Raw genomic sequence first — 20,627 nt, forward strand, 5'->3', positions numbered from 1 at the left:
GAGAATCTCCATCAAGGATGAGCCCTACATACTGGCTGCTGCCCTCGGGACACTTTGGTTGCTGGGGGTGGGGAGAGGACAGGCCCCTCTGGAAAGCGGGCTCTCCCGGGATCCCTTCTGAGGAAGCCAGTGAGGTCTTCCTCCGGGAGGCGGGGCACTTGCAAGGAGGGTGCTAAGGGTCACCAGTCAGCCATATAATGTCAGAGCCCAAGGAGATCTGAAAGATCCTCTGGTCCGGTTCTCCCACTCTGCACGTGAGGGCAATGGAGCCTACAGCGGTGAAAAGTCACTCGGTGAGGGCCATGCCAGCAAATGAAAGTCTGTTCCTTCCTTAGCCAGGATTCTTTCTGCTACACCATGTCATGTACTAAAATAACAGCAGGTTTAATAATCAGGAAATACTTTCACCCTTCATCCTTTTAATAAACCTGTGAAACACACCCGCTGGTCTTATCATTCCTGTAACGCAGCGCGGACGCAGAGGGCAGTGATTTGCCCAAGGTCACACGAGCCGAAGGACGCAGACTGGAAATGAAATGCCGGATCCCAAGCCCAAAGCTCGGTTACTTTCCAGCTGAGGCCCCTCCCAGTGCAGACGGGGCCGCGCTGGGCTGGAGGCCGCCACCTGCGGTATCAGGGGCGCCCCTCGCGGTGTTCCTCCTGCCCCGCCCCCTGCCCGCTGGGTCTCGCGGACCCTGCTCCCTGCCCGCCCCGGCACAAACCCCAGGGCCCGAGTCACCGCCTCTCTTCCCGGCCGGCGGCCCTTGGACCCGCCGCACGAGCGCTGCACAGAGCCCGCGGGGCCTGCGTCCCCGGCGCCGCCTGAAGAGGCGGAGGGACAAAGGAACCCGCCACGCGAACCGGCCCGAGTCTCCCGCCACAAGCCACAAGCAGCCAATCAGGGACGCAAAGCGCGGTGACGTCATCGGCTGCCGAGCAGAGTCGGGAGCGGCGGCGCGTCCCGGGCCGGGAGTCGCGGGAACTTCTCCGGCGGCGCGGGCGCCCGGCCACCAGACGGGGCACCGCAGCCCGGGGATGCGGGGCGGGGGTGGGGGCCCAGCCCGAGAAAGAGGCCTGAAGAAAGGGGACAGGACGAGGTGGGGAACTGCGAGGTCCGAAGGAAAGGGGAGAAGGGACTGGGGCGGGAGGAGGAGGAGGGGAGGGGAGGGGAGGGGAGGGAAGGGGAGGCTAGGGGGAGAAACTGGGTTAGGACCCCGAGAGAGAGCTTCAGAGGGTCACCGCCGGCCTCCCTGGACCCCACACACATCCTCCAGGAGATTTGAGAAAAGACTCTCCTCCAGCAGGAGAAGCGTTCAGGATTGGGAGGGGGGAGTACAGAAGACAGGAAACCGGGGACCCTTAGCGAGAAGCAGGCAGCAAAGGGGGCGCGCGAAGTGCTGGCGAAGAGAGGCTAGAAGGCTGAGGGTGCCCGAAGGAGAGCTGGCCGCTCAGGGGCCCTGAGAAGCAGCAGCGACTCCGCCGCCTTGCGTGGACATCGAGGCTGCAGGCACCCTGACGCTGGTGAGTGTTGCCTCTTTATTTTCCAGGTTGCGTGTTTGGGGGCGCGTGGACACACGGTGGAGAGCCAGACTGGCTGCACTAAAGCTTGGGATGGTGCAGTGGATTGGGAGAAGCCGGGGAGGGCTCAGTGCTCAGCCCCCCAGGACCGGTTCTCTGGGCACAAAGGAAGCGCTAGCCAGGCCTCTGCGCACGTGAACGGTGGCAGGGGCGGGGGTGGGGGGGGCGCATAGCCATCTCCTACTTTGGCACAGGACCTTCAGTCTGCAGGATGGGTCTTCAGCCCCGAGTTCATTTAATGTCAAAACAACCCTGAGGCCCAGGCAACTCGACAGAATCGCTTCGTAGAGAGGAGGTCTTGAGGGATCCGGGGACTGGATCAGCACACCCCTCAAGAATGCTCTGCCTCCCTTGGGGCTCTCAAAGCCTTTTCAACAGCTCTCTTTTCTTCGTGTGGCATTTCCACCCATTGTGTTGCCGTCACTTGTTTACCTATCAGGCTAAACCTGGTCTAAACTTCCAGCTGGTTAACAGCTGGGGCCCGACCCACCGACCCACCGACCTTATTCACCTTTGTGTCTTCAGCTCTTAGTGACCTTAGGCCTCTCAGCGCCTTCGATGGGCTCTGGCCTGGTGGCTCATCTGTCACTCCTGGGGCTGTGCTCCGCTGTTCCCCCTCAGGCAGAGGAGGGGCTGCCCACAGTGTGGACTCAGTCCCCACTCCGCATTCCTTCTTTCATCTGTACTCTCTGGCTGCCTTCTCCTCAGTTGCTTTTCTCCCTGCATATATTTTTCTCATCTCTCCCCTCCTCCTACATTTTGCCGGCATCTTCTCCCCTGTATAGGATGAACACCTGAAGTGGTCAGGTGGGGCATTCAGAGCAGACTCCATTGTTCAGGTGAGGGGACTGATCACTAAAAGGAATAGTCTCCGATAAATGGCATCTATCATCCAGATGTCTGTGGAATTCACTCCAGTATGGTTTGTAGCGTGTTTTAAGAACTTGATGAAGAGAGAGCTGTTTTAGGTGTTTTGTCTTGTCTTGTCTTGTCTTTTTTCTTTTCTTTTCTTTTCTTTTTTTTTTTCTTTTCTTTTTTTTCTTTTCTTTTCTTTTCTTTTTTCTTTTCTTTCCCTGCTGGGATGATATTTCTCCCTCTAATTCTGAAAGGGACTTATGATCTCACGTCTCCTCTTGAAACCTATCGGGTGGTATGCCTGAAAGTTTTCTCACTGGGTTTATAAGATTGTACACCTGTAATGATAAATTCTGAATGGCCACTCTCCCGGTGGTGGACGAGCGATTGCAATGCTATTAACAGAAACATGGGTAACTAGCAGAAGTTACGACCTGGGCTGCGCAAGTCTTGGGCCTCTGGGTTCAGACTGTGCCGGCCATTTATGACATCAGCATAAATTCCTCCAATGGACTCCCGACTGGAAGGCAGAACTCTGGAGCGCTCTGAAAGGGTGGCATGGTCTTTGCAGTGGAATTTGCGAACGTTCTGCTCAGGCAGGGTCATTGGAAGGAAATGCAGACCCTGGACCACAGAGCCACCAGTGAGGGGCGCCCAGGCTCCTCGCAGGGAAAAGCAGTGAGGAGAATTCCAGCCAAATGTGCCTTATTGTTTTCCTGCTTACAAGCCTTCCCGTTGTCTGCAGGTCACATCCAGATGTGTTAGCCTGGCCTTCAAGATCCTGGACAGTCTGATGTGACCATGCCCTTCAGCTTTGTCTTTCCTTTACCCCACCCGTATCCCAGACATGATGCCATTCTGAGGTCTTTCTAGAAACCCTTGGCTTTCCTGCCTACATTCCTTTCTTGCCATAGCCCTGCTGATAATGCTCCCCACCCTTCCTTGCGTTAAGCTCTTTCCGTGCTTAAAACCTACTCTGTGTGGCATCTCCTTTGAGAAGTCTTCCCTGATTGTCCCAGATGGAAACACTTTCTGGTTCCTCTGACTTACAACACTTTATGTACTCGTCTTAAATTATGCATCACTCTGTGTTGTGCTCCAAGTTTGGCTTCCCTCTTAAGTGATAAAGATTCTGCAGGTAGGGTTGACATCCGTTCGTCTCTGCGCTCAGTACTGCCCCTAATGCAGCATGCTGCACATAGAAGGTGCTTAATAAATACATCGTTACTAAATGAATCAGAGGTGATTGGCATCTTCTATTGTAAGAACTAGGCTCAGCATCTGCCAGTGGAGAGGAAACAGAAAAACCAAACAGGATAGGAAGAAACAGGACAAGGAAGAGGGTGGATCATCCAGAGGCTGAAGCCCTAGAAAACTTTAATGTTGTGCTCTGGTGCGAATCGATATTTACTGATCACCTTGTGTGTTTCAAGATCCAAGTTAGGGCTCTATATTCATTATCCAGAACAACCCTTTTAACAGGTGTTATTATGCACATGTGAAGGATGAGTTGACTAAGACTCGAAAAGTTCAGTAACTCGTCCATATGATGGAGCCGGAGAGCGTGGGGATGGGATGGCTGTCCACCTTAGACCCCTCCGACTGCAAAGCCCAGACTCTCTGCACAGCTTTGCTGCACCACCGCCCTCTGCAGAAGCGTGCATTTCGCGTGTGTGGTCCTGGTGGTGCAGGAGTTATGGGGTCAAGGTTCCTTTCTGCCATCGCTGGCCAGGGGCGGATCACCTAAGCAGTATTCACACTGCTCGCCTGCGATCGAGCAGAATAAGTGTAGCGAGATGGGCACGGACGCTTGTGTGGTGATAGGATGATTTGTGCCCACTGAATGTCATTGTTAATCGGGTTTCTTCATGTGTCTTCATCTATACCTCTGGGGGATCCTTCATTCACCCCTAAGAGCCTTACAACGGGGGACTTCTCAGTTAACCCAGCAGCAGATGTGTTTAGTTAAAGCTAACGGAATCCCCTCACGTTTTCCTAGCAGTCTGATGTCTGGGCTGAAGACAAAAAGAGTGTCTTGTTTGCCCTCAGTTGCCTTGGGGGTTCCTTAATTCTTGGTTTATTTACCCAAGCGTTCCAGTATCTTTAGGACTCGTGGTATTTTAAAGGACAAAGTAGCCCTTTCATCCCCCCCTCCATGTCCTTCTGATTGATTGTTCCCATTAAGAGCCGCCGAGGCGGCTGTTGGAGACTTACTGATATGCCCTTGAAAACACCCGTGACTCGTGTTGTGCTCATAGCACATGCCTCGCATATAGTAAGTGCTCAAGAAATATTTGTTGAATAAATAGACGAGCGACACGAATGAATGAAAACGTAGCGTGTCTCCACTCTAAGTGATGCTGGGAGGGAAGTCTTTGAAAAGGTGCCAGCGTAGCTACCCCCTGATAGCTTGGTTCATGTCTCCCCTGCACGTCTGCTGTGGGAACCTACGGCGCATTGCCCTTTGGCCTGTGACATGGTCACAGGTGCACGTGCGGGGTGCTGGGACAGGGACGGAGCTCTCTCGTGTGACCGCTGCTGGCCTTGCTGGTGCCTGGGTCCAGAGCTCCACTTCCCTGATGAGAGAAAGCCAGCTCCCCGAGTAGGAGTTGATGATGGTGATGGTGATGATGATGGTGATGGTGACTCAGCATTTCTGTAACTCCAGAGTTAAAAATACTCTGCGTCCCAGCCTACTTGTTATTCCTCACGACTACCATGACAGGTGGGTGGAGGAGTGTTATCTCCAAGGGAAAAACACGCTGGGGGCTGTGGCCCAAAATACTGAGGGGACCCACTTTTAGGATCGTTTTCCTACACCCTTCGCTGCCCCCCACCGCCCCCTCCTCCCCCCCGGGCCGGGTGATCTTGCTCTCATTCGTCCCTGACCTGAGCTACGTGGTGAATCCCTGTGTACATTTGGTTCACACGCAGAAGAGAACGGGCGTGGCCAAATCACGGAACTCGGCCCCTGGAGCTTTTCTCTTTGCCCAGAGCCACGTTTTCCTTAACTGTGAGCGTCTGATTCTGCACTGGGAGGACGGTGGGCCAATCCCGGCGGAGCCCTGACTTAGGTGCTCACTCCAAGATCTGGGGAGCGTCACTTTGGAACACGATACCCTGATCAGACAAGGCACTCTTTTCGTTCTTAACTTTTACTCGACTCGCAAGTTGCTCTCGCGGCTGCTGGGGATTCTGCTCTCTCGCTTCTGCCTTCCATCCCTTCCTAACTGTCCTGCCCCGAGTGTGCCCCGAGTGTGCCACGAGCGTGCCACGGCGCAGTCGGGCAGAAGCTGGGGCCGCAAGCGGTGGGAGTTACTCTGTCAATTGGGACTGTCTGTCTTTCCAGGTGTATTTCCTGCTCGTTCTGTTGCTCCTTGGGGGAGGGGCCTCTGGCCCCTCACAGGCTGCAGGATCTCCTGAGGGGTGTCCCAGCTCAGCTCACATGTGCTGGAGCTCAGGCTTGCTTCAGAGCTTCAGAGCTCGGCCCCGCTGCAGCGACCCGCGGCCTCCCTCACCTAGGCCTTCCCTCCACCCTCTCTCTGGCTGGGCCCCTGGGACCTCTCTCCTTGTTGCCTCCCTCCGTACTTTCTGTTGCTGTCTGGCTTTTCCTCCCGGAGCCTTGTTTATCTCCGTTCCCTCTGGCTCCTGGCGGCCCCCCGGGCCTGGAAGGCACTATTCTCTCAGCTTTGCTTTACTGTCCCGGGAGGCACGCGGGATCTGTGTGAAAATAGATGGTAACTAGAGGTGGGGAACAGAGCCTTCACTAGAAGTGGGGCCTGTCGGGCTGATTTGCCCCGTGGCTTGGTGAAGCGTGGCCACGAGGTTCAGACATACAGAACCAGGAATCCTGCACTATTGGATAATCCAAGAGATTCGGGCTTGGGAGGGGCTGATCCAGGCTCCAGTAGGTTTATTGCTGAATATTTGGCAGATAGATGCCTTTTGGTTCATTCCTAACCAGGTCGTTGAAAATGAGAGGCTTTTGTTCCCTGGGCTTGGAATGGTGTGTGGCTAAGCTTTTCCAGGCTGAATGAGGAGGAGGGAATCTTTGGGTTAGTTGGCTAGCTGGCCTGCGGTGGGCGTAAGGGTGGGGTTAAAACAAAAAGCTTATCTGTGTGTTAACCCTCTTTTCACTAAAACCAAAAAAGCCCCCCAGAAGAAACAAACAAACAAAACCCCAGCCCAAACAAATGTAGTTATTCCAAACGTTTTGCTGTATCCGAATGTTAGAAAAAAAGTAGCGAGCTTCGATATGTCATGAATAAATATATTTTGTCTATTTCCGAAAACCCAGCCATCAATTTGCATGTCTGGTCATTTTCTACTGACCCCTAATGGCCAGAGGTGGGTAATCCTAAGATCTTTTTGATTCCATCAGACGGAGGACGGAACTGATATCCTTTCTGATTCCCTACTGCCACACTTCAGTTATTCCTCTCCTCCTTCTGTTATGCCTAATTTTCCCCCAAATATTTCCCCTCTATCATTCTTAGAAGCATAGACTTTTATAGCCGATAAGAATGCGAGGCAGCATCCAGGGCAAATCTCATTTTTTAAATGTCTATTTATTTTTCAGAGAGAGAGAGAGAGAGAGAGAGAGAGAGAGAGAGGGAGAGAAAGCAAGGGAGGGGCAAAGAGAAGGAGACAGAAGATCCCAAGAGAGCTCGACACTGACAGCAGAGAGCCCGATGTGGGGCTTGAACCCACGAACTGTGAGATCATGATCTGAGCTGAAGTCAGATACTTAACTGACTGAGCCACCCAGGTGCCCCGCAAATCTCATTTTAAAGAAGAAAAATCAGGGACACTTCAAGGGGTTGAGCGTCTGACTCTTGATTTCGGCTCAGGTCATGATCTCACGGTATGTGAGACCCAGCCCCACGTTGAAATCTGCCCTGACAGCGGGGAGCCTGCTTGGGATTCTTTCTCTCTGTCCTCCTCTCTCTGCTCTTCCCCCACCCTCTCTCTCTCAAAATAAATAAATAAACTTAAAAAGAAATAAAGAAGGAAAACCACGGCTCAGAGAGGTTAGGGAACTCGTGCAAGGTCACACAGGCAGTGTCTGGGAGCCGTGGTTAGAAGCCCATCTCCCGTGGTTCCTGTCATTTGATAGCAGCCTTGTGGGCCAATGAATTCAGAGGTTAAGTTGTCAGCTAGTATGATTTTACTTTCAGTGACATATACCCCGCACCCCCCGCTCCCCAGGGCTCTGTGTATTGCAGTGAGGCGCCCCAGGACCCCAGACCTCAAGGGAGGGAAATGCTCCTAAGTGCCAGGCAGGTTAGAGGCGGAGTGAGGTGGGGTGGGGGCTCCTGCAGCTGTGAAGAAGGGCGTCTTCACAGACTCAGGGCCTGACTGGCCGCTTCCGGCTCTCACAAAAGAGGACAGCAAGGGGCAGAAGGCACTGCCATGCCCGGAGCTGTTAAAAAGGCTGACTGAGGACAGGCTGTGTGCGCATGCGTGTGCTGGCATCTGGTGGGGCCGGCTGCGGGATGCTGAGCTGACCGTGCGGAGGGAACCGGCTCCAAGAGAGGAGAAAGCAGAGGAGCGTGTCCTATTCTGGAGCTGAGGAGAGAGAATAATCTGGAGGCAGAAGTGGGCTTGTGGTAGGCTGAGGGGGCCCCTCAGAGGCTTAGTTAAGATTCCGAGGAGCGGAGACTGAGAAGTGGGTGGCAGAGAAGGAGGTGGGGACAGCTGTTGCTTTGATTTGCTATTGAGTCAGTGTTCTCGGTGCATTAGCACTGGGAGGGAGCCCTGGGCTGGCCCCCAACCAAAACAAGCCCCTCTGTAGCCAATACTGTGTTGTAGCAAGAACTGCAGTTGGGAGACAGAGAGGAAGGGGATCTGATCCCCAAAGAGCCCCTTCCCAGCCTTAGCTCTTGTCCTTCCGGGACTAGGCTGTGTTCTCTGGACAAGCGTCTAGTGTTCTGCACTAAGAGGCTGGGAGGGGATGGGGCAGAGCAAAGAGGATGTCTCAGGAAGAGCTTGGGGGAGAGTGGCCGGGGTCTGTGCAGGGGGCCGGGGTCTGTGCAGCTCGGAAGGCGGGGCATGACATCATTCCCGTGGATGGTAGCTCGGAGCCGTTTTCGGAGCGCCCTTTGACCCCACCTCCTCATTCCCGCTCACACACACAGACATCAGGACAGGTGCGACCCGGGGTCTGCATGCTAATGCAGCAGTCAGGAAGCCGGACTTGGTCTGAACTCTTACACGTCCCCCTGAACCAAGCGCAGACACTTCACGCTCCTTCCCTAAATTTACCTTGCTGGCGTAGAACTGGGAAACATTCTCCCATCTTAGAAAATGCTTGGGAAAGGAAATGTAACAGAGGCAGTGTGGGGTAAGTGAAGGCAGAATTCTGTCTAGCTCATGGGAAAATATGTTTACGGGAAGGTAAGGGGCTTTCCCGTAAACTGGGAAGGGGCAAAGTAGGGCAGGGGCATGGGGGAGAAACAGAGTGGGCGCCCTGGGGAGGAGAGACCGCAGTCCCGGCCGCAGACCCTCCGTGCCTGCTCAAGGGCGTGGATGGACCCCCTTTCTCAACAGGCTCAACTTATCTGCTTTGCTCGTTATGTCCTACTTTAGATATTTCAGGCTGATGGCTTGGTGTGTGTGGGGGGAAACAATGCTGTGAAAAAGTTTAATTTGTTAGAAGTCAGGCAAGAAAGGATTCATCTCTGCTGGATCTGGTTTTACGGACTTGTTTTTACCGTTTCCCTTCACTGGGTGATCAGAGTCGAGGTGTGGATGGCAGGTTCAGGGCAGCGGTGAGGAGCGTGACATAAAGAAAACCGTGCTCTGCACCACACGCCTACACCGCTCCAGCCCCCTCCCTCATCCTAACAGATTTAGTCTCTTCCCTTTCCCGTTTCTCACCTAAAAAATGTATTTTCCAGAGGGTGGCACATTGTCCGATTAGCCTTACTTTGTGCCTTCCTGGGGGATTCTAACACTTCTGTGAAACAGACACTTTCTTCTGAGTCTGCAGACCTCACAGTCCCCAGAATGGGGACCCACTGATCTCCTGTTCTTTTCTTAAGCCTTCACTGAGTATCTTCTCTCTGACGAGGGTATGTACTCAACTTTGTTCTCCAAGATGTGTATACATCCCAACCTAGTTACCCTCTTTCTCATTCAGCCTGTGCCCCTCAACACACATGACAGGCTACAGCTTTCACTATTCATATCTGTTTTTATTTTTTTTTTCTGACACAAATACACAGCCTTTCTTATGACCCAGATACAGAGCCCTTTTCACAAGCCCATTATTAGTCAGAACCCCTGACTTCCAGAAAACCATATGGCTTAAACTCAGAGATTCTCCCCAAAGCAGAATTCAAGCTCCCTCTTCTGCTCAGACTCCCCAGGAGAGGGACAGAATCCTTTTCTCCCCAGGGCTGAGGCTCAGGCCATCTGTCACTGACACTGGACTCCAGGGCTTGGAAACCAGAAGAGAGTTGGCATGAAGCAGCCGTGGAGGATAAATGAGAATATGTGAGGCCCAGGGGCTTAGTGGTGGTGGTTTTTATATTTGTTTGAGATGATAGGATAGGGATGAGAGGAGAAAACATATAATACATCTTTGGAAAGATTTCATCATCTTGAGGAATTAGAGTAAGAGTAAGAATGAGTACAATTGTCCTGTCATTTTTGCATTTGCCGAAGGACAAATGATTAGGAGCAGATGGCCAAACTGGCCCATCGTTTCATAATAACAGGAGAACTTGGCCCTGGGCTCTTCAGAGGTTGATCTAGGCCATGCTAAGTCTCAGGTTACTTGTCACCGATGTATTTATTAGAGTCTTGCTGGGTTTCTAAGAAGTCTCAGGTATTTAAGTCAGAGACTCAAGAAACCTGTTCACCCTCTGGAGCTTTTGTACCCTGTCTGAGGGTTTGGCTGGAATTCTAGAGTCAGGATTGGAAGCAAAGAATCTGGGCAACAGAAGAAGACAGATAAATGTAGGAAGCTAGGATCTGCATATTCACAAGGAAATCTGGCATTGGAAGTACTCGTTCTCCAGCCTGCCTTGCTAATATCCGGGATTACATGAAGGAAGTACAGAGCTAGGTAGTGGTTAGCTTGGAGATGAATGGCTGAGATAGCAGCCTTCATTTCTTTTTCTTTTTTTCCCTAGGGCAAGGTGATGCTTCTGACCCTTCTGACCCTGAACTGGAAGTAGATGAGCCAAAGGTGCTTATAATTAGCAATCAATACACAATTAGTGCAGGTCTAGCTGGGGTAAGGGAAAATAAACCCTTAGAGAAGACTACGTTTTAGTTCCTTGTATTATTTAGCTTCTTATCATTCTCCTGGAGATCTCCAGGAGACAGAGAGATGAGAGGGTTAAGGAATCCCAGAGGTAAGAGCTCACGTAGAAGAATGATACGCATTTTGAAACAAAATGTTGTAAGACCTGCGTTAGAATCCTTTCTGAAACATGTCTGCTGTTCATGAGAACAGGGGGCTCAGGGAGAAGAGTAGATAGGAGATACTCCAGCTGTTACTGTAACCCAAAGTCTGTCTTCCTGAAGGCTCGCTCATGGAGATAAATCACTTCCATTACCTGTCCTTGAGGAATGAAGTTTCTCCTTGTTTCACAGGAGGAAATGGAAGAAGGGCCCTGGAGATTCATCTTGGAAGCCTGCCCCCCAACTGGATTCTGCTGGAGGTCATTCACAAGTGTTAACTCTTATACGAACTATGACTAAGAAATTGATACGGGGAAATCAACATTTAGGGGAAGATCAGCGTGTGTAGTTCTGATGTTATTGGAGGAACAGGCTATCTAGTCTCAGACTGGCAGGGGCTGAGCATTCTCGGCTCCTTGCCGCATTTGACGTCATCAGCTTATTGGCAGATACCCCAAAAGAGTAGCAGAGTCCAGTTTAAAGATGCGCTTCCTGAGATTCGGCCAAGGACTTGGACTCTAGGGTAGGATGGTTGTATTTAAAGCCATTTAGTTCTGTACAAGATGGTTGTAAAGATGGGGGGCGTGAGTCAGGGTTTTGATATTTGTTTCCGATGTGTCTCATATATTAAAGTTCTCTGTTATCTACTCAGATAACCCATGAGTGTGTATTATCTTTATATTTACTGCTAAGGTTGAAGGAAAAGAGAAAATTAGCACCATGAAAGGACAGTTTGTGTTGGTCATCAGGCTAAGAAGGGCGTACTTAACAAATTGAGTAGGGCTCATTTTGCATTCCACATTTATAGGGTATATGTGGTACACCAGATTATGAGCAATACCATGTCAATCTCAAACATAACTATGTGTAGTTCTGTTTTTAATTTGTGACTCCATTTATGGTGGAACATCCAGTTCTTCGGAGGCCATCTGAGGTCACTGTAGGCCCTGGTCTCCTGAGCATTTCAAACAGCACATCTTCTCAACCTCAGTATTACTTGCTCGTTCTGTCCCCTTCCTACAACTGTATAAATGGTTGTGAGGACCTTTCATATCTATATCTCAAGGCTTGTTCCCCTCTTTCTAGTCGAGCAGGTCAGGGATCATAGCCAGGTTCACGTGTGTGCTCCTGGTGGGGGAGGGAAGGAGCTGCACCTTAGAGAGTGGAGATCATGATGGGTGGAGGGAGAGCAGGACCACGGAGAGCAGCAAGAAGGGCCTGGGGTGGCTTGTGGGGGGTTAGCACCATGGAGAGCTCAAAGCTCCAGTTTGTTCTGCAAAGAGCAGGGAACAGGGATCATGGGTTAAGGCACTAGCTCTCCAGGAGTCAAACTGAAAGAACAGACATCAGGACTACTGTTAGGATCATGCTATACCCATCACTTGCTCTAAAAGGCCTCCTTAAGTGCTTTGTTTGAACCTGTCACATATACACCCAAAATTATATAAACAGTGAAGACTGCCACGAGACTGAGTTTGTCAACATGTACCTTAGTAATTACGACAATTACGTAGGTATTAGTGGTGGTGGAGGGGGTTTTCATTTGCCTTAACCAGTATCTCTTCTAATTAGGGAAATAGTGCCACAAAATCTGTGTCTCCTCAGAGACACTAGGGCATGAGAAAATCAAAGTGTGCTTATCACCAGATGGGGTATGAGGTGTATCAAAGTCAGTGTGCCTTGAAGCACCCACAATTGCTGTGAATAGTCCAGTCTTCATCGTGCATGGAAAAGAGGGGTGGATCAGTCCTCTTAAGAAGGCATTTGTCTTTGGGACATTAGTTGGGACATTTGGTCAGTCTCTTCACACTTAGAGGAATTTTGGTAAAGGGGCAAATGGTTCTCTCTTCAGTACTTGTTCCTTCAATGAAGAATATGTAGCTTTACTAAGCCTCTATTTTGCAAAAATCTCAACGGTTTCATGTGTTCAAGACTCTGGAAATCTTGGTTTCTCAGGGCTAGTTATAACAGGATTGGGTTGGGTTTTTCTCGGGTTATAGGAACCCTGAACATCAGCTGGTTCTGACTTTGTAAAGACTCATCACTACTGCTGATCCTAGAGGAGGGGGCTGGCCTTTGGCTCTGAGACTTATTCTTTTTTTTGCTTTACAGTTACATATGGAGTGTTTATTGTTAATTTGATGGAGTTTTTAGAGACCCGAATCTTTCTCTGATGGCTTGCCTCTCCAGGCTCTTTTTCTGATGGTCTGTTTCTCTTGATCGCTCATAAGCATTCCCATGGGGATTGCTATTGTCAGAGTTTATGGATAGACCTTTAGGACATGACTTCATCCAGGAAACAAAATGTTCCAGTATATGGGCCTATAGCCAATGGTGAATCAGGAAATGCTAAATTTTAACATGAGGGATGGAAGGCGAAGATACAATTACCCAAACTTTCTAATGCCCTGGGGATTTTTCACTCAGTAGTCAGTAAGGAGGTAATCCAGGCCACCAGTTGCTTTCCTGGAGAATCTGGAACCCAGGTTACTGTCCTTGGGTGATATTCTGTTACTCAGAAGCAGATGACAAAACAGAGATTGTAGAGCCAGGGTGCAGTCTACCGGAGCAGGAAACAACAAAGAATGTGACTACTCACAGCCCCCCAGGGCTCTCTGGTGATGACTATGAAGATATTATTCCTAGCATATGACTTAAGGAAGGACAGGCAGCCTTTGGTCCCGTTCTGCATATCATGTGGACTCCAAGCAAGGTGTATGAGCAAGGAGTCCCCAAATCAAATCTAGGGGTTTACAGAGCAATCACACAGCTACCCAGTCTGCTGTTTCAAAGTGACCAGAACACCAAAAAGATGCCATCTGTGGAATTTTATGGCTGCAGAACTGTGAGTCACTCTCCAGCTGAGCAGGGAATATCTCCAACAAGGCACTCTTGAAATTAGACTTGGGTCTCCAGTCTTCCTCAGTTGGGAGAGGAAGGAGAGAGAGAGAGAGAGGGAGGGAGAGAGAGAGCCTGAGGCCAGCGAGCTGGCTCCCTTGCTGTCAGGTTAGAGCGGAGGACCCCAGGCTGGGTGTGGCAGAGCCCCAGGGCATAGGGATTTTAGGCAGTGTTCGTGGGGGGGGGCGGGTGCAGGGAGAAGGGTGAAAGGGCTACAGGTTTGTCTTCTGTCTTTCAGCAAGAGTAATTCTCCTTTGGTCTGTTTTACTTGTGTGATGAAGGAATTTCACATCTTTAAAAATAAAAGTGAGAAAACCACTGTCCTGGAAGGAACCCCGTAAAACAGTAGTGCTGCTTGGCCCCAGAGAGAGCTCAGGCTCAGGGCAGAGTTCTGGGTGTGGCTCTGGGTAGCCAGTGAGTGAGCCACAGCTTGGGGCCCTGGTCAGACAGACTGGTTCTGCGTGGAGTTAGCTAAGTTCTGCTGTACCGGGGTCTCTCTGAAGGCCTCAACTTCTCTGTGCCGGGAAGAGCACATCTGTCCTTCCCGAGGGCTAGAGTTGCAACCAGGAAGAGCATGGGGACAGAACGGTTACAGCTGCAAGAAGGAAGAAGCAGGATGGTACAGGCCTGCCAGGCAGACCCGTGGGCAGCTCTAGAGTGAACGCCTGCTGGACTTCTTGGCACATTGGGCATGAGCTCTCCGCTGGGCACCTGGCCAGGGGGCCGAAGAATGGATGGCAGTGGACGGAAGGTCATTGGAAAGGGAAAGATATTCATGTATGGGGCAGTGCGGGACAAGGTTGAATTGCTATGAGCTGAAGCAAAGCAGGCTGTCCACCCATCGACTCTGTGCTAGGTCAACCCACAGGGTGCTGGAAATAAGTTGACAAGGAAGAACCCAAGGAAGGCTGTGCACAGTGTTGAATGTTGAGCTTACCAGAGCTCAGCACAGGACACATGAAGTTCACAGGTGTCGTATCCAGCAAACCTGGAATTGCCAGCCTCTACCAGTGCTAGTGGAGGAATGTGAGAAGGAAGGAGCAGGTGGGAAACCGAATGTCCAAAGTGGCCCTGGGCCTCTAGCCACAGCATGCACGGTCAGGTTCAGAGATCGTCTGCTGCCCTTCTGTAGCCTCTCAGTCCCTGTTCAGCTTTAGGAACCCTAAAAACCTGATGCTGTACCCTAGGGAGCTATATACCCCAGCCGCACATGAGGTCTGTTTTCTTTCTGCATAGAAAGAGCCACTCCACACACACCCTTGACTACTCAGACATTAGTGTATTAGGGTATCTTGTCCTTAAACTTTCACACCGCATCTCCTTGTTTGGGGCAAACATTATCCGGGAAGCTATGTACTGCCTGGCTCCCTGCCAGGGGACCCAGGCCACATCAGGGGCACTGGGCACATCTTTGGCGTGACCCTGGTCAGAATGGCCATCCAGACCACCATCCATGGGCATCAAATCTGTACTCCCACCTCCCACATCAGAGCTTCTTAGGCCCTTCTTAGGTCTGGAAACTAAGAGGTGGAATTCATTTAGATAAAGATCGTGTGTGGCTGTGTGTCTTCCACATCAGTAAGTCCTGAGACATTGCACATCAAACAGATGTCCATTATCGAGACAGATAATGCTCTACGAGGAAAATGAGGCTCGATTTGACTGTGCCTCGGGAACAGACCTCCCTCCCCACCCATCCCTGACTTCCCAACCTCTCCTCTGGAAATTCTCCATTCTAAAGTTAGTGCCTTCCCCTCTTCCCCCTCAAGCACTGCTAGGAAGTGTTTATAAATACGAGGACAGAGGATTTCTCTTCCTCTCAACCTTACATCTGGGTGAGGGCTGGGCCCCCAAATTGAGGGCCAAGACGAAATCGTGTGGTTGGTGAAGAAAGACTTGGCTAGGATATAGATTTACTCTGTTCTCCAGTGTTTACATCCAGAGCTGGAGTGCTCCCAGCTTTCTGGGGTGACTCCTTTCTGTTTAGGTCCCAGCCTGGGGCTGTCAGTCCCCACTGCCCAGCAGTTGCAGTTTGGGTCACACTGTCTATGGTGAACGCAGCTAGCAGATGAAAAGGCGGGGGCTGCAGCTGGAAGTCAAGGCCTAGAAGAGGATCCTTCTTGGGGCACATACACCCGGAAGCCTGTCCTTGCCGTGCACCCGGCTGGCCCTTGGGACCACCCCCCTCACCTCCTCAGCCAGTAGGGTCCTCAGTGTGGTCCTCTGGGGAAGGGGGATTCTGCCCAGAGGAGGGGCTGCTGTCTCAGTGGTGACTCCCTTCAGGCTGTTGATGGGTACCTGGTGGAAGGAGTCAGCCAGCCCTAGGGAATGGACCCCCAGGGTGCTCACGCCGCCGAAGCTCCTTTATCATGACCCAGACAGGCCTGAGAGCGGAGGTCAGGGGAGACTGAGTGATTCCTCCAGCACCCAGGCTGCTCGCCTGTTTTCTTCAGATGAAATTCTTTACATCATCCTCCCCAGCTTCAACCCCTCCCCTCTCCACCCCCGCCCCGCCCTGGCCCTGTGCCCATCCCTGCTGGCCACTGGGTCCACAGCCCAGGAGCCGCCTCCCCTTTCTCCTCCCCTGCGGTTCTTTCTGTTTTTCGTTGGCATCTGGCCGGGCATAGCCACCACCCTCCCCCTCACTCTCCCCACATCCCTGTGCTCCGCAGAGGTCCCGTCCCCTCTCCCCCCTACCGCAGCCCAGCCCTCCTCTGACTGGTCTGAGGATGCATTCCGTTAGTCCCTCCACTGCCTGCCCTCCCACCTCCGGGGACCTGAGGCTGTGAGCCGTGGCTCCCTTCCTGGGCTCCCCACAAACTGTCCCCTGCCACCCCATGAGCCGTCAGCAGCCTTTAAGAAAGCTGAGGGGGCCCCCACAGCGCTGACCTACATAGCCGGGTCCTGGGCGGGAGGGGCTCTTCCCCAAGTCCCCTCACCCTGGCCCCGCCTCCCTGCTCCCCCCCACTCTCTCCCTTGTCTCTTACCCTTACAAACCCGAGCAGGCTGGAGTTCCCACCTGGGGCAAAGTGGGCTGGGCGAGCTACCCCACCCCAAATCTGGGAAAATCCATGCTTAGCCCAGGACAGCCTTGGGTTTTCTGGGCATCCTCCTTCCCAAATATCTTGATGCTTCCTTTTGCCCAACCTTCCCCCACCTCCTCCGCTCCTGTCTGGGCTTCTTTTCCCAGCTGCTGCCACCGCTAGGGACACTGCCATCCTGGCACCCCCCCCCCCCACCCCCCCGCCCTGTGTTGTTGTTTTGCTCCAAGGAGAAGCCCCCCCCCCTTCCTTGCCCACGCCCCCCTCGGCAGCCTCACCCAGGACCCTTCCCTGCCCACTCGGAGCTGCGCCTTGGGTGGGGGCGGGCGGGGGGGGGGCAGCGATGTTTGCATACAGCAGTTGGGGGGGGGGGGCTGCACCGGCTCCCCAGCCCCTCCAGACATACACAAACCCCGACACACGCCCGGACCTAAACGGCGACAGATCTCACTCCGCCCCCAACACACACTGACACAGACATACACACAGATACTGACACACAAACGCACAGGCAGACACCAACACAGACGCGCACACCCAGACACACGCACACGGACAGCCGCACGGCCAGACCCGGGGCGGGCGCGAGCCGCCCGGGCCCGGTGCACACGCACACGCGAGGCGGACGGCAGGTGCACAGCGGCACGGATGCCCGGACGGACCCGCCCGGCTACAACGGCGGCGGCGGCGGCGGCGACCCGAACCCCCGCTTCCAGACAAAGCCCACAGGCGGCCCCCGCCCCCGCCCCGCCGCGATCGGAGCCCCCGCCCCGGCGCCCCCACCCCCAACTCACCGTCCTGGGAGAGGTTGGCCCCGCCGGGCGCCCCGCAGCTGGCGAGGAGCAGTAGCAGGGGCAGGGCGGAGGGGCCCCCCATGGCGCGTCCCGGCCGGCTCCCCGCTGCGCGCGCTGGCGAGCCTGGGTCCCCGGGGGCGGGGGGCTGGGCAGGCGGTGGGCGACGACGCTGGCCGACCGGGCGCCCCCGAGCCGCTTCGGAGCCCGGGGCCGAGGCGGGGACCGGGAGGGAGCCGGGCGCTGCTGCAGTCGCGGGGATTAAATAGGGCGCTCGGAGCGAACCATTCGGTTGGAGGTGGAGGGGGGGCGGCGGGGGGCTGGGCCGGTCGCGGGGGGGCCAAGCTGCCGCATTCCCCACTCCCCCCGCCTCCCGCACCCCCTCCGCGCCCTCGTGGTGCCTTCCACCTTCTCCCCCGGGAGCTCCGCCAGCCCGGCGCGGGTGGGGAGCCCGGGGAGGGAGCTGGCTCAGCAGTGGGACCCTGCGCGCGCCCCTCTTAGGCTTGGGGCGGAGGGAGGGGAGCCGGGCAGGGCCTTGGGCCAGCTGGCGAGAGCGGCCACTGCAGGCCAGGGCAAGGGCGTGCCCACCGGCCCGAGATCCTCCCGCCCCGCCCTCCCTCTTTTGGCGACCCGGGGATCCCTTATCAACAGCGTGCCCAGCGACATCTCCCTTTGGGTGGCCAGTTACCCTGACCGTTCTCCCAAACACACACACGTCCCTACTTCCTCCGACCCGAGAGCCCCTAGTCCTCTGTCCAGCAACAGTGTGCGGCCCCGGGCAATTTCCCTTGAAAGGCTTCTTCCTGCAAACCTCCAGGCCACGGGGATCAGCAGTCCCTCAATCCCCTGTCCAGGAAGTGACTCCCCCTCTGACACCTGATTTCACTTCAGACTCTTGCCCAACCAAGCCATCTACAAAGCAACTCCGGAGGGTCCCCCCTCCCCGCCCCGCTTCATCCTCTCTGTCCTCCCCTTCCTCCCAATATTTGTTCTTTTTTCTTAATCTTTCAGAGGACCGTGCCCTTCCTTCTCAAGTTTTAGTCAGTCAGGTTCCTGGGTGAATGGTCTGATCTGCAGACCCTCAGGAAGATGCCCCCTTCAGGAGCAATGCCTCAGTGGCTAGTGTGGCTCTTGTCCCTGAGGCCAATATATAGAATGGGTGGGAGAGGCTTGGTTCATGCTTGGTTCATGCTTGGGAGAGGCTTGGTTCATGCTTGGTGAAGAGAGTCCCACGTCTCTGGGGTTGGCCGTATTCTTTGTGACCTGAGTGTCTCTGGAAGGGTCTTGGTGCATCTCAGAGAGAGGCCCCTCGAAGTCAGCGTTGCTCAGCCTTAGCGTTGGGGATATTCCTAAATTTTAGACTCTCCGAATCAAAGAGTTTTAGATATATTAGGGTTCTGTAAAAATATTTGGTCCAACCCCTTCTTGTACAGGTGCAGCTGAGGTCCAAGGTGGATTAACTACCCTCCCAAGGCTATACTGCCAGTCATCAGTAGAAAACACAGTGGTGGTTAGGTTAAGGGGCGATAGGATCTCTGAAGCGTCTTCTGGTCCCGTGAGACCATGAGTACGTGTCTTCTAACTCCGATGTCAGTCCCTTTTCTGCACTGGTCACTGTGCCTCACCATGCTAATCCTTAATGTTTGGGTAATCTTTCCTCCTCTCAGATGGGCATTCCCAGCCCTCTGTGATGGACTTAGATGTCTGTCACCTAGTAATTCAAGGACAAGGATGTGGGAAGTGCTTTGTAATTGGTAAAGCTCCATATAAATGTTAGCCGATAATAGAGAGGCCAGTGCATATTCTCTGGGAAGATCCTTCAAGGTGGTCAGAACGCTGCCCCACTGTTTTTCTGTTTCTAGAATCTCTCTGTGATCTGGGGGAAGAGCTGTGCCTGCCTCTTGCGTGTTTCCTGAGTTAGTTAGACTTACTTGCAGAAGTTTGGGGCTATCACGGGCTGTCTGACTTGCTTGCTTTCCTATTTCAGTGACTCCCTGACATCTTAAAAGTCTCTGTGAGATGACGACGGAGAGAGTAGTGTGGTTGAAGCCTGTGCAGACCAGAATGCAAGAGGAGGAGAGGCCAGAAAGGGAGCCTGGCCTTTCAGATGGTGGTGGGACCAGGTTGGCATGAGTTGAGTCGTAGAGAGAAAGAAAGAGTGGCTGTGTTTTCAGAGAGAATGGGGCTTCAGAGGGAAGGATCAGGCTTTCCTGGTTAAAGGGTCTTGATGGCTAAAGAGTATTATCTTTGTGGCTAGGAGAAGCCTTAGAGATCATCTGGCTGGGCTTAAGAGAGGACAGGTTAGTGTCGCAGGAGTGACAGGGGTGCGGGATGGGGACGGCAGGATAGGGGATTAGTTCCCAAGCGCCTCCAACTAATCGTCTTTTCCATCTGGTTCTCCACCGCGATCCCTGTCTGCCTGTCCTCACTTAATTCTCTAACGGCTGTTGGTCTGGCCCCACCCTCTACCGTAACCGCGTGGGATAAAGACCAAGGGTAGGAAGAGAGCCGTTTTGGAGACGGTATGAAGAGGTAGCGAATGAGAATGCAACCCTCTTTTCCTACTGGCTCTTTTCCCCTTTTCTGCATCATCGGTATCAGTGTGGCAGCACTTTAGGCCCTGGGAATACGAAGCAGTCATTGGCTTTTGGAATCGTAGAATGAAAGAGTGTGAGAATTGTAAGCGACCTTCCAGATTACCTACTTCATGCCCCTTGGTGAACGGATGAGGAAGGGAAGGCCCGGAGAAGTTTAGGGACTTCCTGCATTCACACAGCTGTGCAGAAAAGGGGCTACCCATGTTGGACAGAGGAGACAGAGAGGGCCCTCGGGGGCCGGAGGAACGAGGAGACTCATGGTCAGTCCTTCCGAGCCATGTACGAATTGAGGAGTTGTTCAGTCCCGTGCGTCTGAGCGGAAGGGTAGTTTCTCCCTCAGATGTGGATGTCTCCGTTGGGAACCACGCCTTGCCTGCAATCATTTTAATGTCCTTTGTGCAATGCACAGCCCCGCAGCTCACAGGCTCCCCTTCACTAGGAGCAGAGTTTCACAG

General features: G+C 53.3%; 2 protein-coding genes across 4 annotated transcripts in view; one reads left to right on the forward strand and one right to left on the reverse strand.

Moving 5' to 3' along the window:
- CADM3 (cell adhesion molecule 3) overlaps nucleotides 1-17,836 on the reverse strand; it is a 30,339-nt gene extending 12,503 nt beyond the window's left edge. The window contains exon 1 of one of the 2 annotated variants that reach the window (XM_078441109.2): nucleotides 17,579-17,836. In XM_078441109.2, coding sequence (XP_078297235.1) covers nucleotides 17,579-17,660 — 82 coding nt within the window. In that variant the 5' untranslated portion in view covers nucleotides 17,661-17,836. The remainder of the gene's footprint in view (nucleotides 1-17,578) is intronic. The other variant, XM_078441111.2, reaches the window with a different exon arrangement.
- LOC144614905 (uncharacterized) lies at nucleotides 15-16,217 on the forward strand. 2 transcript variants are annotated; one of them, XM_078441112.2, is made up of 3 exons: nucleotides 15-1,521; nucleotides 10,572-10,627; nucleotides 11,038-16,217. In XM_078441112.2, exon 1 carries the CDS (start codon nucleotides 532-534, stop codon nucleotides 1,459-1,461), a length of 930 nt encoding a protein of 309 aa, XP_078297238.2. In that variant the 5' UTR covers nucleotides 15-531; the 3' UTR covers nucleotides 1,462-1,521; nucleotides 10,572-10,627; nucleotides 11,038-16,217. The 2 variants fall into 2 exon arrangements, with proteins under 2 accessions (XP_078297238.2, XP_078297239.2); XM_078441113.2 differs by lacking the exon at nucleotides 10,572-10,627.
- Nucleotides 17,837-20,627: the final 2,791 nt, after the last annotated feature.

Source organism: Panthera onca, chromosome F1 (assembly GCF_046562875.1).
Source record: "Panthera onca isolate mPanOnc1 chromosome F1, mPanOnc1 haplotype 2, whole genome shotgun sequence".
Taxonomy (NCBI): Eukaryota; Metazoa; Chordata; class Mammalia; order Carnivora; family Felidae; genus Panthera; species Panthera onca.

What these genes read in the sequence shown, in the direction of transcription:
- LOC144614905 (XM_078441112.2), top strand. Translation starts at nt 532, where the DNA reads ATGAAATGCCGGATCCCAAGCCCAAAGCTCGGTTACTTTCCAGCTGAG.